General features: G+C 48.3%; 1 protein-coding gene across 2 annotated transcripts in view; it reads right to left on the reverse strand.

Annotated features, from left to right (window-relative positions):
* Positions 1-167: 167 nt before the first annotated feature.
* ACOX3 (acyl-CoA oxidase 3, pristanoyl) overlaps positions 168-15,711 on the reverse strand; it is a 17,047-nt gene continuing 1,503 nt past the window's right edge. For both annotated transcript variants that reach the window (XM_083367870.1, XM_083367869.1), the window contains exons 2-18: positions 15,095-15,285; positions 14,183-14,416; positions 12,668-12,742; positions 12,157-12,246; positions 11,258-11,401; positions 10,089-10,177; positions 8,940-9,036; positions 8,391-8,573; positions 7,179-7,301; positions 5,963-6,083; positions 5,115-5,237; positions 4,000-4,110; positions 3,360-3,475; positions 2,995-3,169; positions 2,059-2,126; positions 1,512-1,598; positions 168-1,340 (exon numbers count right to left, since the gene is read on the reverse strand). In XM_083367870.1, coding sequence (XP_083223996.1) covers positions 1,221-1,340; positions 1,512-1,598; positions 2,059-2,126; positions 2,995-3,169; positions 3,360-3,475; positions 4,000-4,110; positions 5,115-5,237; positions 5,963-6,083; positions 7,179-7,301; positions 8,391-8,573; positions 8,940-9,036; positions 10,089-10,177; positions 11,258-11,401; positions 12,157-12,246; positions 12,668-12,742; positions 14,183-14,416; positions 15,095-15,285 — 2,147 coding nt within the window. In that variant the 3' untranslated portion in view covers positions 168-1,220. The remainder of the gene's footprint in view (positions 1,341-1,511; positions 1,599-2,058; positions 2,127-2,994; positions 3,170-3,359; positions 3,476-3,999; positions 4,111-5,114; positions 5,238-5,962; positions 6,084-7,178; positions 7,302-8,390; positions 8,574-8,939; positions 9,037-10,088; positions 10,178-11,257; positions 11,402-12,156; positions 12,247-12,667; positions 12,743-14,182; positions 14,417-15,094; positions 15,286-15,711) is intronic.

Genomic DNA, 15,711 nt, shown 5'->3' on the forward strand with positions numbered 1-15,711 from the left:
AAATATGTGGAAGGGTTGGGGGTTCTCCTAGAACTCTACCTTACCACGAATATTGTCATGTTTTTGTTGCAGATGCTTTTTATTTTCAGTCTTACTGTGGGTGTTCATGTGGTACCAGACTATTTTATTTTTTGCTTGTAAGCTGCTGTGAATTTGAATGGACATACTGAACAAACATCATATCTTTTTATTACTGTACAGACATACATAGCTATAGAAAACTGAATAAACCAGACACGGATTACAAGATTTACCTTATAGGTAGTGGGAGCCAGAATCTGTCAAAATGATGCAGCAGTTGGCCCATAATAGATCCCAGCTGAGCAAACACATTTCCTCAGCCACTTTCTTCAGGATTGGATTCCAACTCTGTAAGTCAATAATGCTTAAGAACTGAAATGGTTGCCTTTCCTGATTCAAAGTAGTTTTCCTGATCTGCCTGGGGTCTCTCACTGGAGACTTTTGACCAGTAATAAAAAGGGTGTTGGATTTGCACAACTGGGAAAGGTTTCCACGTTTCACTGGGAAGGAAGGAGTGGGGACCTGCAAAGTCCATTGCCAGGGTGTCATAGTTCCTATGGAGACAGTCTATTCTTCCCTAGCAGAGCCTTCTAGGCACCTAGCAGCTGGAAAGTCAGAGAGACATTCAGGGCTTTCTCTTCAGCGTTGGCTATCCTAAAACTTCTTAAAAAGAAAAGCATGCGAAGAACTTAAAAAAAGGAAAAAAGCCTTCCACAATGAGAGTTCAGAGGAACTGAAATATGCCTTTCCTGTTTGCTACAGGATTGGGCTGCTGCTTATTTTATTGCCTTCGGGGGTGACACGGAACATTGATATAAGATGCAAAATAATGACAATTTAATTCAAAACTTTTCCTGAAGAATAAAATGATATTAATCTTGTGGACCAAAGGCAAATATTTAAAGGGACATCTAAGAAAAAAGCTGATGGCTTTCAGTATTGTCATTAATTTATGGACAGAAAGCTATTTTAACAGATTATTGTTCGAGAAGTTTGAGAAGGAATGCTGAACTGGCAGAGAAGGAATATTTCATCATTTTGAAAGCAGACAAGAAGCCAGTTCACGGAAACTTCCACGGGGAGGCCCTGTGATACTCGGCTGTGTCTCCTAAGCTCACTGTCTTCTTTCATTTCTGTTAACATGATCCTTTCCCTCCAGTGATGAAGATTCACTAGCAGCTCTTGATGGGCTTTCCTGTTTACATTCTGGACCTCAACTTGCCAACAACAGGTTTGTTGTTACAAAATTCTGACCACCAGGAGGGTCTTTCCAGGATCTTTGGGCTCTGAAGAACTGCACTCCATAGATTTTTATATAGCTGGAAAAACAAGAAAGGTTTCGGTCAAAGCAGTAGGTTTCAAAGGAAGGACAAGGAAGTTGGTAGCACAGATTGGGATGCAATTGTGACATTGTGTGATGCAATTCAGAAAGCAAGAAGACAGGCTAGACGACAAACCCCCCCCCCCAGGGAAGGGTGAGCCCTGCTTACCTCTCCATCGGCCTTGGCAATTGGGGAGCCAAGGACAAAATCAGGGGGGGCAATGACATCCACCAGAGCCACCGCTTCGTCTTTCAGCTAGGAGAAGGAGAGGGAAGAGGAGAGAACTTGCTTTGTTTCAGAAAATGTGGCTAACACATTTTCATGAATGACACAAGTGTAATAACACCCAACAGGGATTGCAAACGGCTCCAAATAATCTCTCTAAACTGGACCAAGGAAGCTGAAATTGGAAAATGCAGCTCAGGGGAGGCAGATGGGAAGTGATCCCTCTTGTTTCTCTGAATCCAAATTTCCTCCTCAGTAAAGGGACCTGACCTGGCTGTGACTTGCTGGGAAGGGTAGGCAGGTCAAAGGATGTGGAAAGAGAGGACACTGCTTGCAGTTCTGCACTGAAGCTAACATAAGGAGTTAAGAGCTTCTTGGGTCTTCTCTTACATCATGGATGGTGACGTTAACACTGTGCACTTAAATGTCCACTGAAATCTGATGGGATTGGCAAACTTTCAAGATTTCAGTAGTCCCTACTGGCACATACCTTTGAACAAAGTTCCAGAATTGAATCCTGTATCCATTTACCAACATTTTCACCTGAAATGTAGCCACCTGAAACGTATTTAGAGCAATAACACATTCAGAATGAAACAGTTCCTGTTGGATACACGATATGCAGAAATAATTCCTGAAATAAATCGAAGGTGCTGTACTGAACATTAACGCTCCAGTGCTTTGCATTTGAGACCTTCCTGACTTCAGGATATGGAAATTGCACGACTGGGAAAGAAGGAAGGAAGGAGGGAGATGCTCTTCCTGGGCTGAGGGCAGGACCGTCACCTGTGCACAGAGAAGGGTGACTTAACAATATCCCATTGGGGATTCGCAAATTGTGCCTCGGAGGGTGGAGAGGCCTGGACAGGCAAATCCAAGAGACATCTGGCCCTCTTTCCACAGCCTCCACCTGGCCCTGCCTACACCTTAGGGGATGGGGTGTGTGTTCCTGAATCCAAAGCGCTGCACAGCCTTCCCTAATAGCCTGCTTTGGGGTGAGGGTGTCCCAGGCCTATGAAGGAGCAGCGTCTCTTAACAAGGAAATCTATAACGTTCCGCAGCAACCAAGCCAGGCATGCAAGCAGCAAGTTAATTTGCCAGTTTTATTTAGAGCTAAGTCTGGCCCCGATTCTACTTGGGACAACTTAGAAATAGGTTAAGTAACAGAATGGAAGGCTTAAAGTTTACTCTAAGTTATTCAAGAGAAATACATCATCCTTTAGAAAAAGAGGCATGACTAAAAACTAAAATGCAAAAACACAGAGGCTGAAATTTTAGCATGTAATGTGTTTCACCCTTATTATTTAAATGGTATAATTTGGGCACTTTAATTTCTGAGTGGGCTAGCAGATAAGGTGAACTGTAAGTGTTTGACAACAGGCATTTGTGGGTCACAGAGCTCCCAAGAAGACAAAGCCAGTCTCACCTTGGTAGAGTGTTGCCGTGTGCTTATTTAAGGACCAGAGTCCGTAGAGTGAACAAATAAGCTTTAGTACCGGCTGAAGATTCACTGGCGTGCTGGGACTGTGCACATGTTTGTGGTACCTTTCTAAAACTGTGTGTTCAATAAAAGCTATAGCTAAAGAACGACAGTAATACACCTGTGGGGAAAAAGGGAAAGGATACTTCAGGATGACTATTTAAAAGCAGAGCTACAAATATAACACATTCCGCCTTCCAGATGAATTGACGCTTGTCCCACGCAGGGTGTCTGTGGAATTAAAGTGAGTGGAGGCTGCTACGATCACTTGAAGGAAAACACAGAACTCTGAAATTAGAACCGGAAGTTACCTGGCTGTTGTTCTTTGCCTCAAAATCAGCACAGCCGCTTTCTTCCTGCTTCCTCAGTTTCTGGACGCTTTCTCGGAGCAAGTAACAAACCAGCCACTTGTAGGCCCTCAAGGACACTGGAGGAAGGAACTGCAGTTGTTTTAGACACTCATTCGGGCAATTCAACGCGATGAAGAGGACAGCGAGCAGCCATAAGTGTAATGAAGGCCACTAGATGCTTTATGAGCATTGCCAGAATTCAAGAGCACCTGCCAGGCAGATTTTTTTTCTCTTGCGTGCAGTTCATAAAGAAGAAAAGGATAAACAGGTGCTGTGACCAACAAATCCTACAGGGATGAATCAATTTTCACTGACATCGGGAAGTTCACTTAATGTGCCAAGATCACGGCTTTTCAAGCCACCCTTCTGATAAGTCCCCTCTAACACCCCCCCCCCCAGAAGCCCTGCTGCCACTTCTGCCTTGCACTTCCTCTGCCCACTGGCCCCTTTGCTCAGGAGGGCCACACAACGCAGGCCGGTTAGAGCCACAAGCAGCCGGTGACCGCCCACAGGCCCAAGAAACTAGGAGCAGGCAGTTCTCCCCTGGAACATTCCCCGATCCCGAAAGGAGATCCCAAAAGGGCAGTGGGAAAAGAAATACCTGAAGAGTCCATGAGGTCTTGGCCATCTGGAATCACAAATTTATGACAGAGAATATCATCGTAATCGTTTAAAAAATCAACCGATCCCAGGGGTGATGAAACAGGGTGACCTGTAAATGAAGTGCCAGTGACATCAGATCCAAACCTCCAGCCAAAAGGCACGAGGAGTTACTGCCTCTGTTGCTCTGAGGCCCTGTGGAGGTCGGGTGCTCTCCCCTGCCTTCACTACCGGTCAAACTGTTTTCCTGGACCTCCGGTCTCAACTCCCGTCAGCACTTTTCCTAAAAATATCTGGTTTTAGAAGAAGTGCCCTTTTTTGTCACGGTGAGGGCACTGCTTCCAAAATACAGCTAATTTTTGCAAATTGGGTCCACTCTGCATCCCAGATGCTCCCATGCATTATGTTCTAAAGTCAAGTGAAGGGAATTGGTGAAGGAGCCTATTTAAGTAGAATAAAACTAACCATTTACCCAATAGAGATGTCTCAGCCTATGGTGAGTTACACCCTTTCTCAGAACAATCATCCCTGCTCATAGTTACTCATATGCTTGTCACCTCCTGCCTTGGCTCCTGTAATGAACTCTACATGGGGCTTTGCTTGTGCAAAGTATCAACTGGTTCAAAATGCGGCAGACTCCATGGTTTTGTGCAAGTCTAGATTTGCACATTTGACCTCTGTTGTGGGAGCTGCAATGGATGCTGAGCCCTGGTGGACGCAGTGGTTAGAATGGCGTGTTGCAGGCTGACTCTGCCAACTGCCAAGAGTTTGATCCCGTCCTTATGGTAAAACAAGGATCCAGATTCTTGGGGGCAACAGGCTGACTCTGTAAACTGCTTAGAGAAGGCTGTAAAGCATTATGAGGCAGTATATAAGTCTAAATGCTATTGCTATGGATATTTGCTGCCGGATCCAATTCAAGGTGCTGGCTGCTGCCTTCAAAGCCCGACATGGGATATTTGAAGGGACCGTCTACCTGGCCCTCTAGAGTGGGGGAGGCAGTTAGATGCACAGTAGCACCGGGGGGGGGAAGCATCTGCTGACTCCCTTCATTGCCCACCTCTCTGGGCTCTGAGCATGGCAACCTCTAGCCCCCCCCCCCCCCCGGCCCCTAACCTTGGGATCTCTCACTCATCCAGCGCAGCAGGTAGTTGCTTGTCTGCTGTAACAAAACATTGTTGTCTCCTTCGTAAGTGCAGTTTGGATCATTGTCATTACGAATATCGCCCAGACGATTCACTGGGGGTCAGGGATAAATAGCACACAAAAGACACAAGCATTATAAAGGGACCGTCGTCTATTTAAAAGCTACAAAAATCCTTCTTATTGAAAATTACAAAAAATAAATAAATCTACCTCTGTCACGGTCAAGCAGTGGGCTAATGCCTCCTAAAGTAACCGCAGCTGACTGCAATTAGTGCAGGTTCGAGTCCCACCAGGCTCAAGGTTGACTCAGCCTTCCATCCTTCCCAGGTAGGCCAAATGAGGACCCAGATTGTTGGGGGCAATTAAGCTGACTTTGTAATAATGCCGCTTGGGGGTGTGTGTGTGAAAGCCCTAATAAGCAGGCATATACATAGAATGAAGGCTACTGCTAAGCACATTGATTTGTGCTTTAGATTGTAAGCCGCCCTGAGTCTTCGGAGAAGGGCGGGATATAAATGGGATTTTAAAAAAATGGGGCAAAACTCACTCAACAAATGTCCCGCTTAGCAACAGAAATTTTAGGGTCAATGATGGTCGTATGTCAAGAACTACCTGTATTTACCAGTTAATATTGTCAGAATCAAACCTTTAACTTGTGAAAAAGGAATACACTTTTGCACTAGTGCGTCACCAGGCAGCTGCAGCCTTTTGAGGGAGGCCCCTCCCAGCCTGCCCCCCTCCCCTTCCTTCATCCCTCCCCCTTCCTTCCTTTTTGTCCTCCCTCACGGCAGGGGGCCCAGGAGAGCTTCCTCACTTACTGGCCAGGTAGCCGTGTCCCCCGCAGGCCTCCCGGCACTCCTGGATGGCTTGCTGGGTGAGCCAGGAGCAGAGGGGCTTCGCCGAGGTGGACAAGGCATGGATCTCACGGCCCAGCTCAGCCTTGGGGGAGAGGGAGGAGGAGGAGGAGGAGGAAGAACAACACAGCAGTCACCGCCACCAGCCCAGCTGCCTCCCCACGGCAGGAGGGGGGGTCCCTCCAGCAGCCCCTCCCTGGGGAAAGTCAGACACAGGAGGGGGGAACAAAACGCAAAACATTTTGGCACTTTCCTGCCTATCTGATGCGTAAAGTTTATACTGGATTTATTTGCATGCTTATTTAACAAGAATCCCATGCTCCAAATCCCCCCCGCCCCCCAATATAATAGCTAGATGCAGCTGCAGGAAAAGAACACTTAAGTATAAAAAATATTGTTGCAATATATACACACATACCTATTTTATAAATCTGAGGAGAAGTTCAGTTATAAATGTACAGGTAATCCTTGACTTATGATCGCAACTGAGTCCAAAATTTCTGCTGCTAAGTGAGACATTTAAGTAAATTGTGCCCCATTTTACGACCTTTTTTTGCCACAGCAATTAAGTGAATCACTGCAGTTGTTAATTAGTAACTGTGGTTGTTAAGTGAATCTGGTTTTGTTATTGACTTTGTCAGGTCACAAAAGGGGATCCCGTGACCCCTGGGACACTGCGCCTGTCATAAATACGAGTCAGTTGCCAAGTGTCTGAATTTTAATCACGTGACCGAGAGGGAATGCCGCAACAGTCGTGTGAAATATGGGCATAAGTCGCTTTTTTCAGTGCCGTTGAAACTTTGAACAGTCCCTGAGCGAGCTCTTGTTAAGTCAAGCACTGCCTGTATACATTCAATATTTCCACTCAAAACTATTTTTATGGTAGAAAGGAAGACTCTTTATTATTAAGCTCCCCAGTGCCCCAGTACAGGGTGGCTCTATCTCCATGGGGTTCCCCTCCGCCATGACCTTGCGATGACCTTCAGGGTTTGGCCCAAAGCAACGTCCACCCTTTTCATGCAAACGCAATGAACTCTGCACCATGAAAAAAAACCCAGACCGCCTGTGATATCCTGGGGGGTCCCCAGCGCAGCCACCTGGCCTGCCCCGGGCCCAGGGATTGGAAGGGGATCTTTTGGGGGAGGGGCACAAGACCTGCTGTGGAAGGAGACTCCCCCACCTGCTGAGCGCTCTTGTCCTTCATCAGCTGCCCTATGTGGAACTCCATGAAGCGGAGGAAGAGGGCGCGGGAGAAGAAGTCCCAGGCGTAGGTGGCCGCCAGGTAAGGAAGCAGGCGCCACTGCTGCAATCGAGAGACGGGCCGGTGAGCTGGGGGAGCGGGGAGGCCCACGTCCTTTCCAGAAGAGTTTTCGCCACAAACTCTGAGAGGAAGCGGAAACCCTGCCCCCCCCACCCGCAGCTCAGAATCCCACGGATTCCACTCGTGTTTCTGCTCCCGCCCACCCAGGGCCGGCCCCGTTTCCCCAGGTCCTCCCCGGTCAGTGACGGGAGGAGAGAAAGATATCACCAAAATTAATCAGGCCTAAGGTCAGGGAACAAAAGGGGCCTTAGGTGCAGGTGGTCCTCGACTTAACGACCACAACTGAGCACAAAGTTTCTGGTGCTAAGTGAGACATTTGTGAACTGATTTTTGCCCCATTTTATGACCTTTCCTACTGCAGTTGTTAAGTGAATCACTGCAGCTGATAACGTTAGTAACGAGTTGTTAAGTGAATCTGATTTCCCCCTTGACTATGCTTCTCAGGTCGCAAAAGGGGACCACGTGACCCCAAAGGGACTCTGCGACCGTCCTAAATATGAGAAAGTTGCCAAGCATCCGAATTTTGATCATGTGACCCTGGGGATGCTGCAAAGGTGGCAAGTATGGGAAACGGTCCTAAGTCATTTCTTTCAGGGCTGTTGTAACTTTGAACAGTCACTAAATGAACTTCTGTAAGTGGAGGACCATCCATGCTTGCCTTACCTTTCAAATTAATCTTTTAAATTAAATTTGGAGCAGTTACAAGAGAACTGGCACAGACGTTCCCACAGGGACCCGCACACCTGTCGGTCCACTCTGCTGCCGCTTGGCATTTCTTCCAGTCCCAAAGCAGCGCATCAGGCTGAGGCGGGGACTTTTGCAAAACATTTTTTCTGGCAAAAAACCCCAACTGCCATGGGTTCAAAGGAAGGCACTTGCTTATTGACTGACACGTTCACTTAACCATGAAAAAGGCCGGAACATTCCTTCTGGTCAAGCGGCCGCCTCAACCTACGACCGTAATGGCTTATGACCAGAATTCTCAACTGAATCACGGCCCGGCGAGAGCCGTCGCCTACCGAGAACCAGGCCTGACCTTGAGGCAGCTTCCGCCGGCCGGGCTGCTCTCACCTGCATCTGGTATTCCAGGACAGGCACCTCCTCGGCCTCGGTCGGCCCAAACTGGCGCCGGGTGGCAGAGAAGCGAATGGCTATCGACACGGCCAGCTTCAGGTTGACCACAGACATGGAGATGATCATAACTCTCCCGGAGGACAAGGTGCCCAGCGAAGCCCCCAAGCGCTGCTTGTGATCCTGAGGAGACACAACCCACCCCAAGGAAGCGGTGATACACCCTGCGCAACCCTGCAGGGAGACCGGGTCCTCCCAGGCAACGGCAACTCTGTTGACAGGCGAGGGAAATGAACCCAGTGTGGTCTAGTGGGGAAGGCTCCGGGCTAGGGACCAGGAGAGGGGGAGTTCTAGTCCAACGTTAGGCCTTCGTGACTTTGGGCCAGTCCCAGTCTGTCAATGCAGCCCACCTCACGGGGCTGTTGTGGGGAAAACAGGCGGAGGAAGGACCATGAGGTCTGCTCAACACCTTGAATTGTTTGTAAAAACTAATAAAGGTGGGATTAAAAAAAACAGAGAGAGACTCCTGATATGAAGCAGAGTCCCTACCTTGAAGGCGCTTGTGTATTTCCCCTCAGCATTGACATCGCCCGTTCGGCTCAACAAATTCTCTTTGGGGATCCTCACTTGGTGGAACATGGCAAACCTGGCAGATTTCAAGAGATGGTTGAATGTGGGGGCCCCTCCTGGGCTCAGCGTACACACAAAGCAACCCTCAGCCAGAACAGCACATCTCCCCCCCCCCCCAAAGCAAGTTTGCGCCACAATGCTGCTTTCCTTCTTCTGGCCAAAGCAGGAAGACTTTGCGGATGGGGCTCCCTGGGACAGACACATGCGGTTTTCTGGAAGCAGCTCATCCTGCCCCCCTTCCTGCAGGACGGACTTTAAGCAGCAGCCCAGCCCAGCCCCCCAAAAACTCCTGCAGGTCCCCCCCACACGGGGACTGGCCGGACAGCTTCCAAGTTCAGACAACGCTGGCCAGGGAGCCCCCTTGGCTGTCAGATCTGCCACCTTCAACTTCTTTGCTTTGCTGGCATCCTGCCATAAATTGCGAGGAGGGGGGGAGGAATAAGGGGTAGTAAAGTCCGGGCCTGGGAATGAGAATGCAAACGGCGGGAGGGGAGACACATTGGCAAGAACCAGAGGTGCAAAACTGGAATGAAGCGGCCGCCAAGGACAGAATAGCCTGGGAACAGAAACTACATCAAGAGGCGCCAAGCATCCAAGCCGTTCCCAAGGCATCAGAAAGGCCTACTCATGGGCAATGATGGACTGGTCAAAGGGGGAGGGCCAGGGAAGCTTTGCTTTTGCTGTAACCACTTAACTTTAGTAGAAGAACCTATCACTTCAACCTAATGGAGTCTTTCTTTCCTAAATGTTTAAGTTGGGGCAGGTCTGACAATGGGATAGGTAAACCTAACAGGCTTATACAAAGTATCCTCGTATGTCCTGTTTCAACTCCAGAAAGCCTCGGAGCCTCACATTCTGAAGTTGTTTTGGCTGCTTGGAAAAGCCCCTCCAATTTTCTTGGCAAGATTTTGAAAGTGGTTTGCCGTGAGAGGGAAGGGCTGGCCCAAGATCACCAGCTGGCTTTGTGCCCAACTTGGGCCTAGAAGTCCCGGTCTCTAAGCTGGTGCCTTAGCCTGAACCCTCACCCAGAGTGGAAATACTGGCGCCCTGCTGCCCGAGGGTACTTACCCGTTATCTAAGCCGTTCTGCCCAAGTTTCCTCCCTATGTCACCGACCGTGACGCCTGGCATTGGAAGCAAGGTTTTCGGATCTCGAATCTGCAAGCACAGAGGCACGGCACGTTCAAATCAACAAATGCATTTATGGGAGCCCTTTTGTTTAGATTAAGGTGCTGAAGGCGTTTGTTTCACCAATATCGTTATCATCTCAAAGGTGCCTTTTCCAAAAGAAAACTGGATTTTCTTGGTTTTTTTCTTTGAACAGATATCACTTCTCATCCAAGCAGCTTTTTCAGTTTTGGAAAAAGCACCTTTGGGACAACCATGACCTGGATGATTGAGAAATTATCCTCCGTTTGAAGCCCACCTCCAAGTTAGGCAATCACCCAAGAAAGGTCGCACAGAGATGTCGCTGGGGGCAGACATTACCCAGCCAGGCAAAGAGGGTGAAGCTCAGGGGACGGAGCTCCCCGGGGCTCTGAAACAAGGAAACGATGAAGTTGGGGAGGGGCACCGGGGCCATCACCGCCTGGGACTCTCCCCCCCTCCCCCAGGGTCACAAGACGTTCCTGTCTTCCGCTATCCAGTACGAGAGGAACGTCCGTCCTCCAGTCTGCTTTCATGGCCTGGGGTGAACTTGAGCCTGGGGGGATCCGAGTTGCCCAGAATCGTGCATGAGTGAGTGGCCGTAAAACCTAAAATTATATGTGAACAACCCATCACACCTGGGCTTCACCTGACCTAGAAAACCTCACCATCCCGGTTCTCCTTGGCTTTGGTGGTGACTGAGGCCGGCTTAAGCAATGAAAACCTGCCAGGTTTTGTATGCTCTGATTGCGTCAAGAATCGTCTTGTGGTTAAGGCACCAGCTAGAAACTGGGAGATCACGAGTTCTAGTCCTGCTTTAGGCATGAAACCAGCTTGGTGACCTTGGGCTGGCTGCCCTCACTCAGCCCGCGGGAGAAGAGGGCAACAGCAAGCCATTTCCAAAATCTTGCCAAGAAAACCGCAGGGCTGTCCACACTGACCGAAAGTGCCGAAGAAGGCCCCCCCCCCAGGATCTCTCTGTCAGGATGCCACAAAATGGGACGTTGTGCCCTGCTGAGCGTATCGATCACAGGGCGAAGGAAAGCAGAGCTGCCGCCGCTCCTCCTGACAGAGCTGGAGCGCGTCCCTCACCTGCACCACGAAGGAATGCAGCCCCTGGTGCTGGCCGTCGGGCGTGTGGAGCTGGGCGTAGACCACAGCGTGCGTGGCGTTCTTCCCCATGTTGCCAATCCAGAACTTGGCAGCTTCGAAGTCAGGCGAATGAAGAACAAACTCCTGCAGGGTCGGGGGGGGGGAAGAGACACTCAGCGCCCAGCAGGGAAGAAACCAATTACCCAGCTCTACAAGCGGTCCTCGACTTATGAGTTTCATTTAGTGACCGTAACAGCGGCACTGAAAAAAGTGACTCGGGACCTGTTTTCACACTTGTGACTACTGCAGCATCCCCAGGGTCTCAGGATCAAAATTCAAGCGCTTGGCAACTGACTCATATTTATGACGGCTGCAACGTGCTGGGGTCGCATGATCCCCTTTTGTGACCTTCTGACAAGCAAAGTCCAGGGGAAGCCAGACTCACTTAATGACCGGGTTGCTAGCTTAACAACTGAAGTGATTCACTTAGCAAGTAGTAAGAAGGGTGGCAAAAAGGGGCAAAATTAAATGTCTTGCTTAGCAGCAGAAGTTTTGGGTTCAATTGTGGTCCTAAGTCAAGAACTGCTTGTATTTGATGCTAGGACTTTTTAAACAGAAACAGGAAATATTCTGCAGGAAATCTCAAAAGTAGCCTTGCTGGCCAACGAAGCCTAGATCTAAATTCTTCCAGCGCAGAGACGTCATGTAAATTATTTAAATGAAGCAATTTGAGTTGCCTGAAAGGCCACAGTTATGCCATTAAACAGATTTTGGTGAAAAACTGACACCCCCACTAGCCAACGAGTCCATTTAAACACAGTTTCACCACCATCCAATTTTATTATTTTAATAAAACTAAAGATTGAGGATTAGAAGCTGCTGGCCGTTGATAATCTGACCTGCGTGTCTGGGTCGTATCTTGCAACCGTCCGGATGTTCCTGGTGTTGCTGCCGTGGCTGACTTCAGTCAGCGCAAAACATCCAAATATCTGTGGCCAGGAGACACACAAAGAGATCTTAAGAGTGGGAACACAATCACAGAGAAGCATTGTTGTGCCATGGTTCCACTGGTGAGCTGAGCCTCGGGGCTAAGAGGACATTACCAACGTCCAACAGATCCCATTCTTGGTAGGCCGTCTGCGGCTTGTCTGCGTGTCAAATAAGTCACAATGGCGGCCACGACATGGATTTTTTAATGTGCATTGCTGGGAGGGCCTGGACTGTGCATCTTATCTGCCCTTTGGCGATTCCTTGGCAACTAGAAAATCTACAGTATTAACACAGTCAAACTTGAAAAAGGGAGAGCCTTCCTATTTTACAGAAGATTCCTATCATCCTTTTTTATGAAATTAATCTTTTTGTAAAAGTGATGCCAACAAATTCAAATTCCAAATAGCAGAAAAGACGTACCTCCATGCTTTCAACTTGTTTAATAAATTTTCTGTGTCTTTCGGATCCAGAACTCTCAATGGTGTCCTTGAACACCTGTCACATTAACAGATTAGGATTTATTAAATTTATATGCCGCCCTTCTCCCTAAGGACTCAGGGCGGCTCACAACAATAAAAATTAAGAGACATAAAATACAAAAATAAAAAAAGCATTAAACAATGAATAACTCAAAATAAGCCAGTTAAGAATCATGCAATGTTCGGAAAAGTTTAAATGTAAAGATGTTGCACCATTTGCTGCTCAACTAAAAAATAAATAAAAAAATCTGAACTATTCTTCCGGGCAAGATAGATTTTTTCCCAAAAATTTTATGAAGGATTATATTAAACAGATAAAGCGAAAAAGACATTAGGACAAAATAGCTTTTCACAGGAAACATAAGGAGGGAATAAAATAAATTCTGGAAACTGCGTTTTGCTCTGGGCATGGAGGAGACAACTGAGCCAGGCCAGCCTGAGGGGGAGGCATCTCTGGCTGGACTAAAACCCAGAGCCCGCAGCTGGAGCCGGTCCACATTCAGTGGGCGGGACCAGCCGGGCACCCTTGGCTCCTCCCTCCCACTCATGCCCCGTGCTTCCCCTGCCCTTTGCCTTCCAGCTGGCTGGGGAATTCTGGGAGTCCACCCGTCTGACAGTGGCAGAGGCGGCCCAGGGTCCCCTGCTGAGGTCTCCTTTGCTCCCCGCCCTGAGCGCTCCGGAGGCTTTCGCCCCGGGGTTCCTGGCTGCGGAGTGGCTTCCACATGGCCTCCCTCTCTCTTTCAGCTCAGCAGGGATCCGTCTCACAAGAGAATAATTGCAACAGTTACAAGAGTTCATTTACTGACCGTTCAAAGTCACAACGGTACTAAAAAATGTGACATATGACTGTTGTTCACACTTATGACGGTTGCAGCATCCCCAGGATCATGTGATCAACATTCAGATGCTTGGCAACCGTTTCATACTTTTGACGGTCGCAGTGTCCCGGAGTCACGTGATCCCCTTTAACGACCTTCTGACAAGCACAGTCAATGAGGGAAGCCTTAACAACTCGCTTCACTTAACAGCCGGGTTACTAACTTATCAACTGCGGTGATTCACTTAGTAACTGTGGCAAGAAATGTCGTAAAAGGGGATGAAATTCACTTCACAAATGTCTCACTTAACAGCAGAAACTTTGGGCTCAGTTGCGGTCGTAAGTCGAGGACTACCTGTATCGTTGCTTAAGCCGAAAGTAGAAAGCATTGCCCATGCTTTCAGAGCCGAATGTGGCTCTGGATTAGCAGTTTCAATAGTTTACTCCCTTCGTATTTAAATGAGGAGAAGCCCATGTGCTAGCCTGGCAATTTCACATGCTTAAGCAACAAAGTTGATAAATGGCATCAAAGCAAAAATCTAGTTGAACAGCCACCAGAGAACTTTCCCAACAGCAAGGACCATAAAATGAACAAAAAAAAGATGATCGTGCGGCTCCAGTGAGAAGAATTGCGCCTACCTGGTAGTTGAGTAAGTACTTGGTTCCCAGGGACCAGTCGTACATGCCCAGGCAGCTGATCAGAATGACCACTTTCAAGGGTTTTTCAAGAATCTCCTCCAAAGTTAGAAAATCGTATTCAAAAAGCTTCCGGCAGCGCAGAAAGGTCAGCTCCCGGTACTTCTCCAGAGGCAACTCTTCCCCAGGAACACGAGCAAAGAGAGGGTCGTTTTCAAGAGCTGAGAATATTTTGTGCTTCACGAACAAAAAATTCAGAATGCTCAAGTCAATTCCAAACATCCGCTGTCGGCAGTACATACATTCTAAAGGCATTTCTGGCAAAGAACGCAAGAAAATATGCACCCAAAGACCCAGAATGCGTTTTCCTCCTCCTCTTCCTTCCTGCTTGCAAGTTGTGCCTTTGGGACTGTCAATCTAAAGGCAGGATCGGTCTCCATATGCTAGTTTGGAGCCTTTAGCGCTAGAAAAAAGGCTGACGATGCTTCAAATGCTCCTCTAAGGAATAATTCACGTCACAGCAACTTCCGGGTTCTCAAAACCTTGTATTTGGTAACACAACTTGGCATGTATTTCCCTTTATTTGTGGTGGTGGTGATCTTCTCATCACCAACTTTTCTGGAAAGGCAGCGTTCTTGGCGCCCTCTGATCTTAGTGGTTTCCTTGCAGACATTTTGTATAGTTTCTAAAAGAAAAGAGGCAGCAAAGCCTACACTTGCTTGTGCCAATGATATTATTGAGCCGAGTAATAAACGTCTGCAAGGAAACAACTAAAGAACAATAAGAGCTCCATAATTCAACTGAGTCACAAATATTCTGTTTCTGAAAACGCTATCACTGAAGCACATACACACACACACACACACTCACACACACACGGGCCAGGCTTCCTTCCCAATTCCTGCGGAGTCTCACCTTCAAGCGTATCAGGTCTTCCTCCTCCACAAAGAGGGCCATCTCCTTCCACTCGAAGGACGCCTTCTTCCGGTAGGTGCACAACGGCCCCTTGGGGAGGTCCGGCAGCAGCGAGGGGTCGGAGGAGCTGGACGGTGCCAGTTCCCCAAACGGAGCCATCTTGATACGGTAGCCAGACACTGGAAATCGAACTGAAATTGAGGAGAGGACGTCAGAAATGCTTGGCAGAAAGACAGAAATGTGCAGATTACCGTCTCAACATTGTGCCCTGTGCAAAAGTAGCCACGTCTACACGGAGATAATCCTCCGTTTCTAATCTAATCCGACAGGTGCAGTTTCTGAGAAGTTCCTGGCAAACGTTCCTATGCGATCCAGTTGAGCTCCTTATAGCAGGCAGGTTACAAGCAGTCCTCCACTTAGAAGTGTTTGAAGTTACAGCAGCGCTGAAAAAAGTGACACGACCAGTTTTACACACGACCGCCGCAGCATCCCTGTGGCGTGATGCAAATTTCAGCCAGTTGGTGACTGACTCGTATTCATGACGGTCGTCGTGTCCCGGGGGTCACGCGATCCCCTTTGGCGACCTTCTGACAAGCAGAGTAGAGGGGGAAGCCAGA

The sequence above is a fragment of the Vipera ursinii genome (assembly GCF_947247035.1).
Source record: "Vipera ursinii genome assembly, chromosome: 7".
Classification (NCBI taxonomy): domain Eukaryota; kingdom Metazoa; phylum Chordata; class Lepidosauria; order Squamata; family Viperidae; genus Vipera; species Vipera ursinii.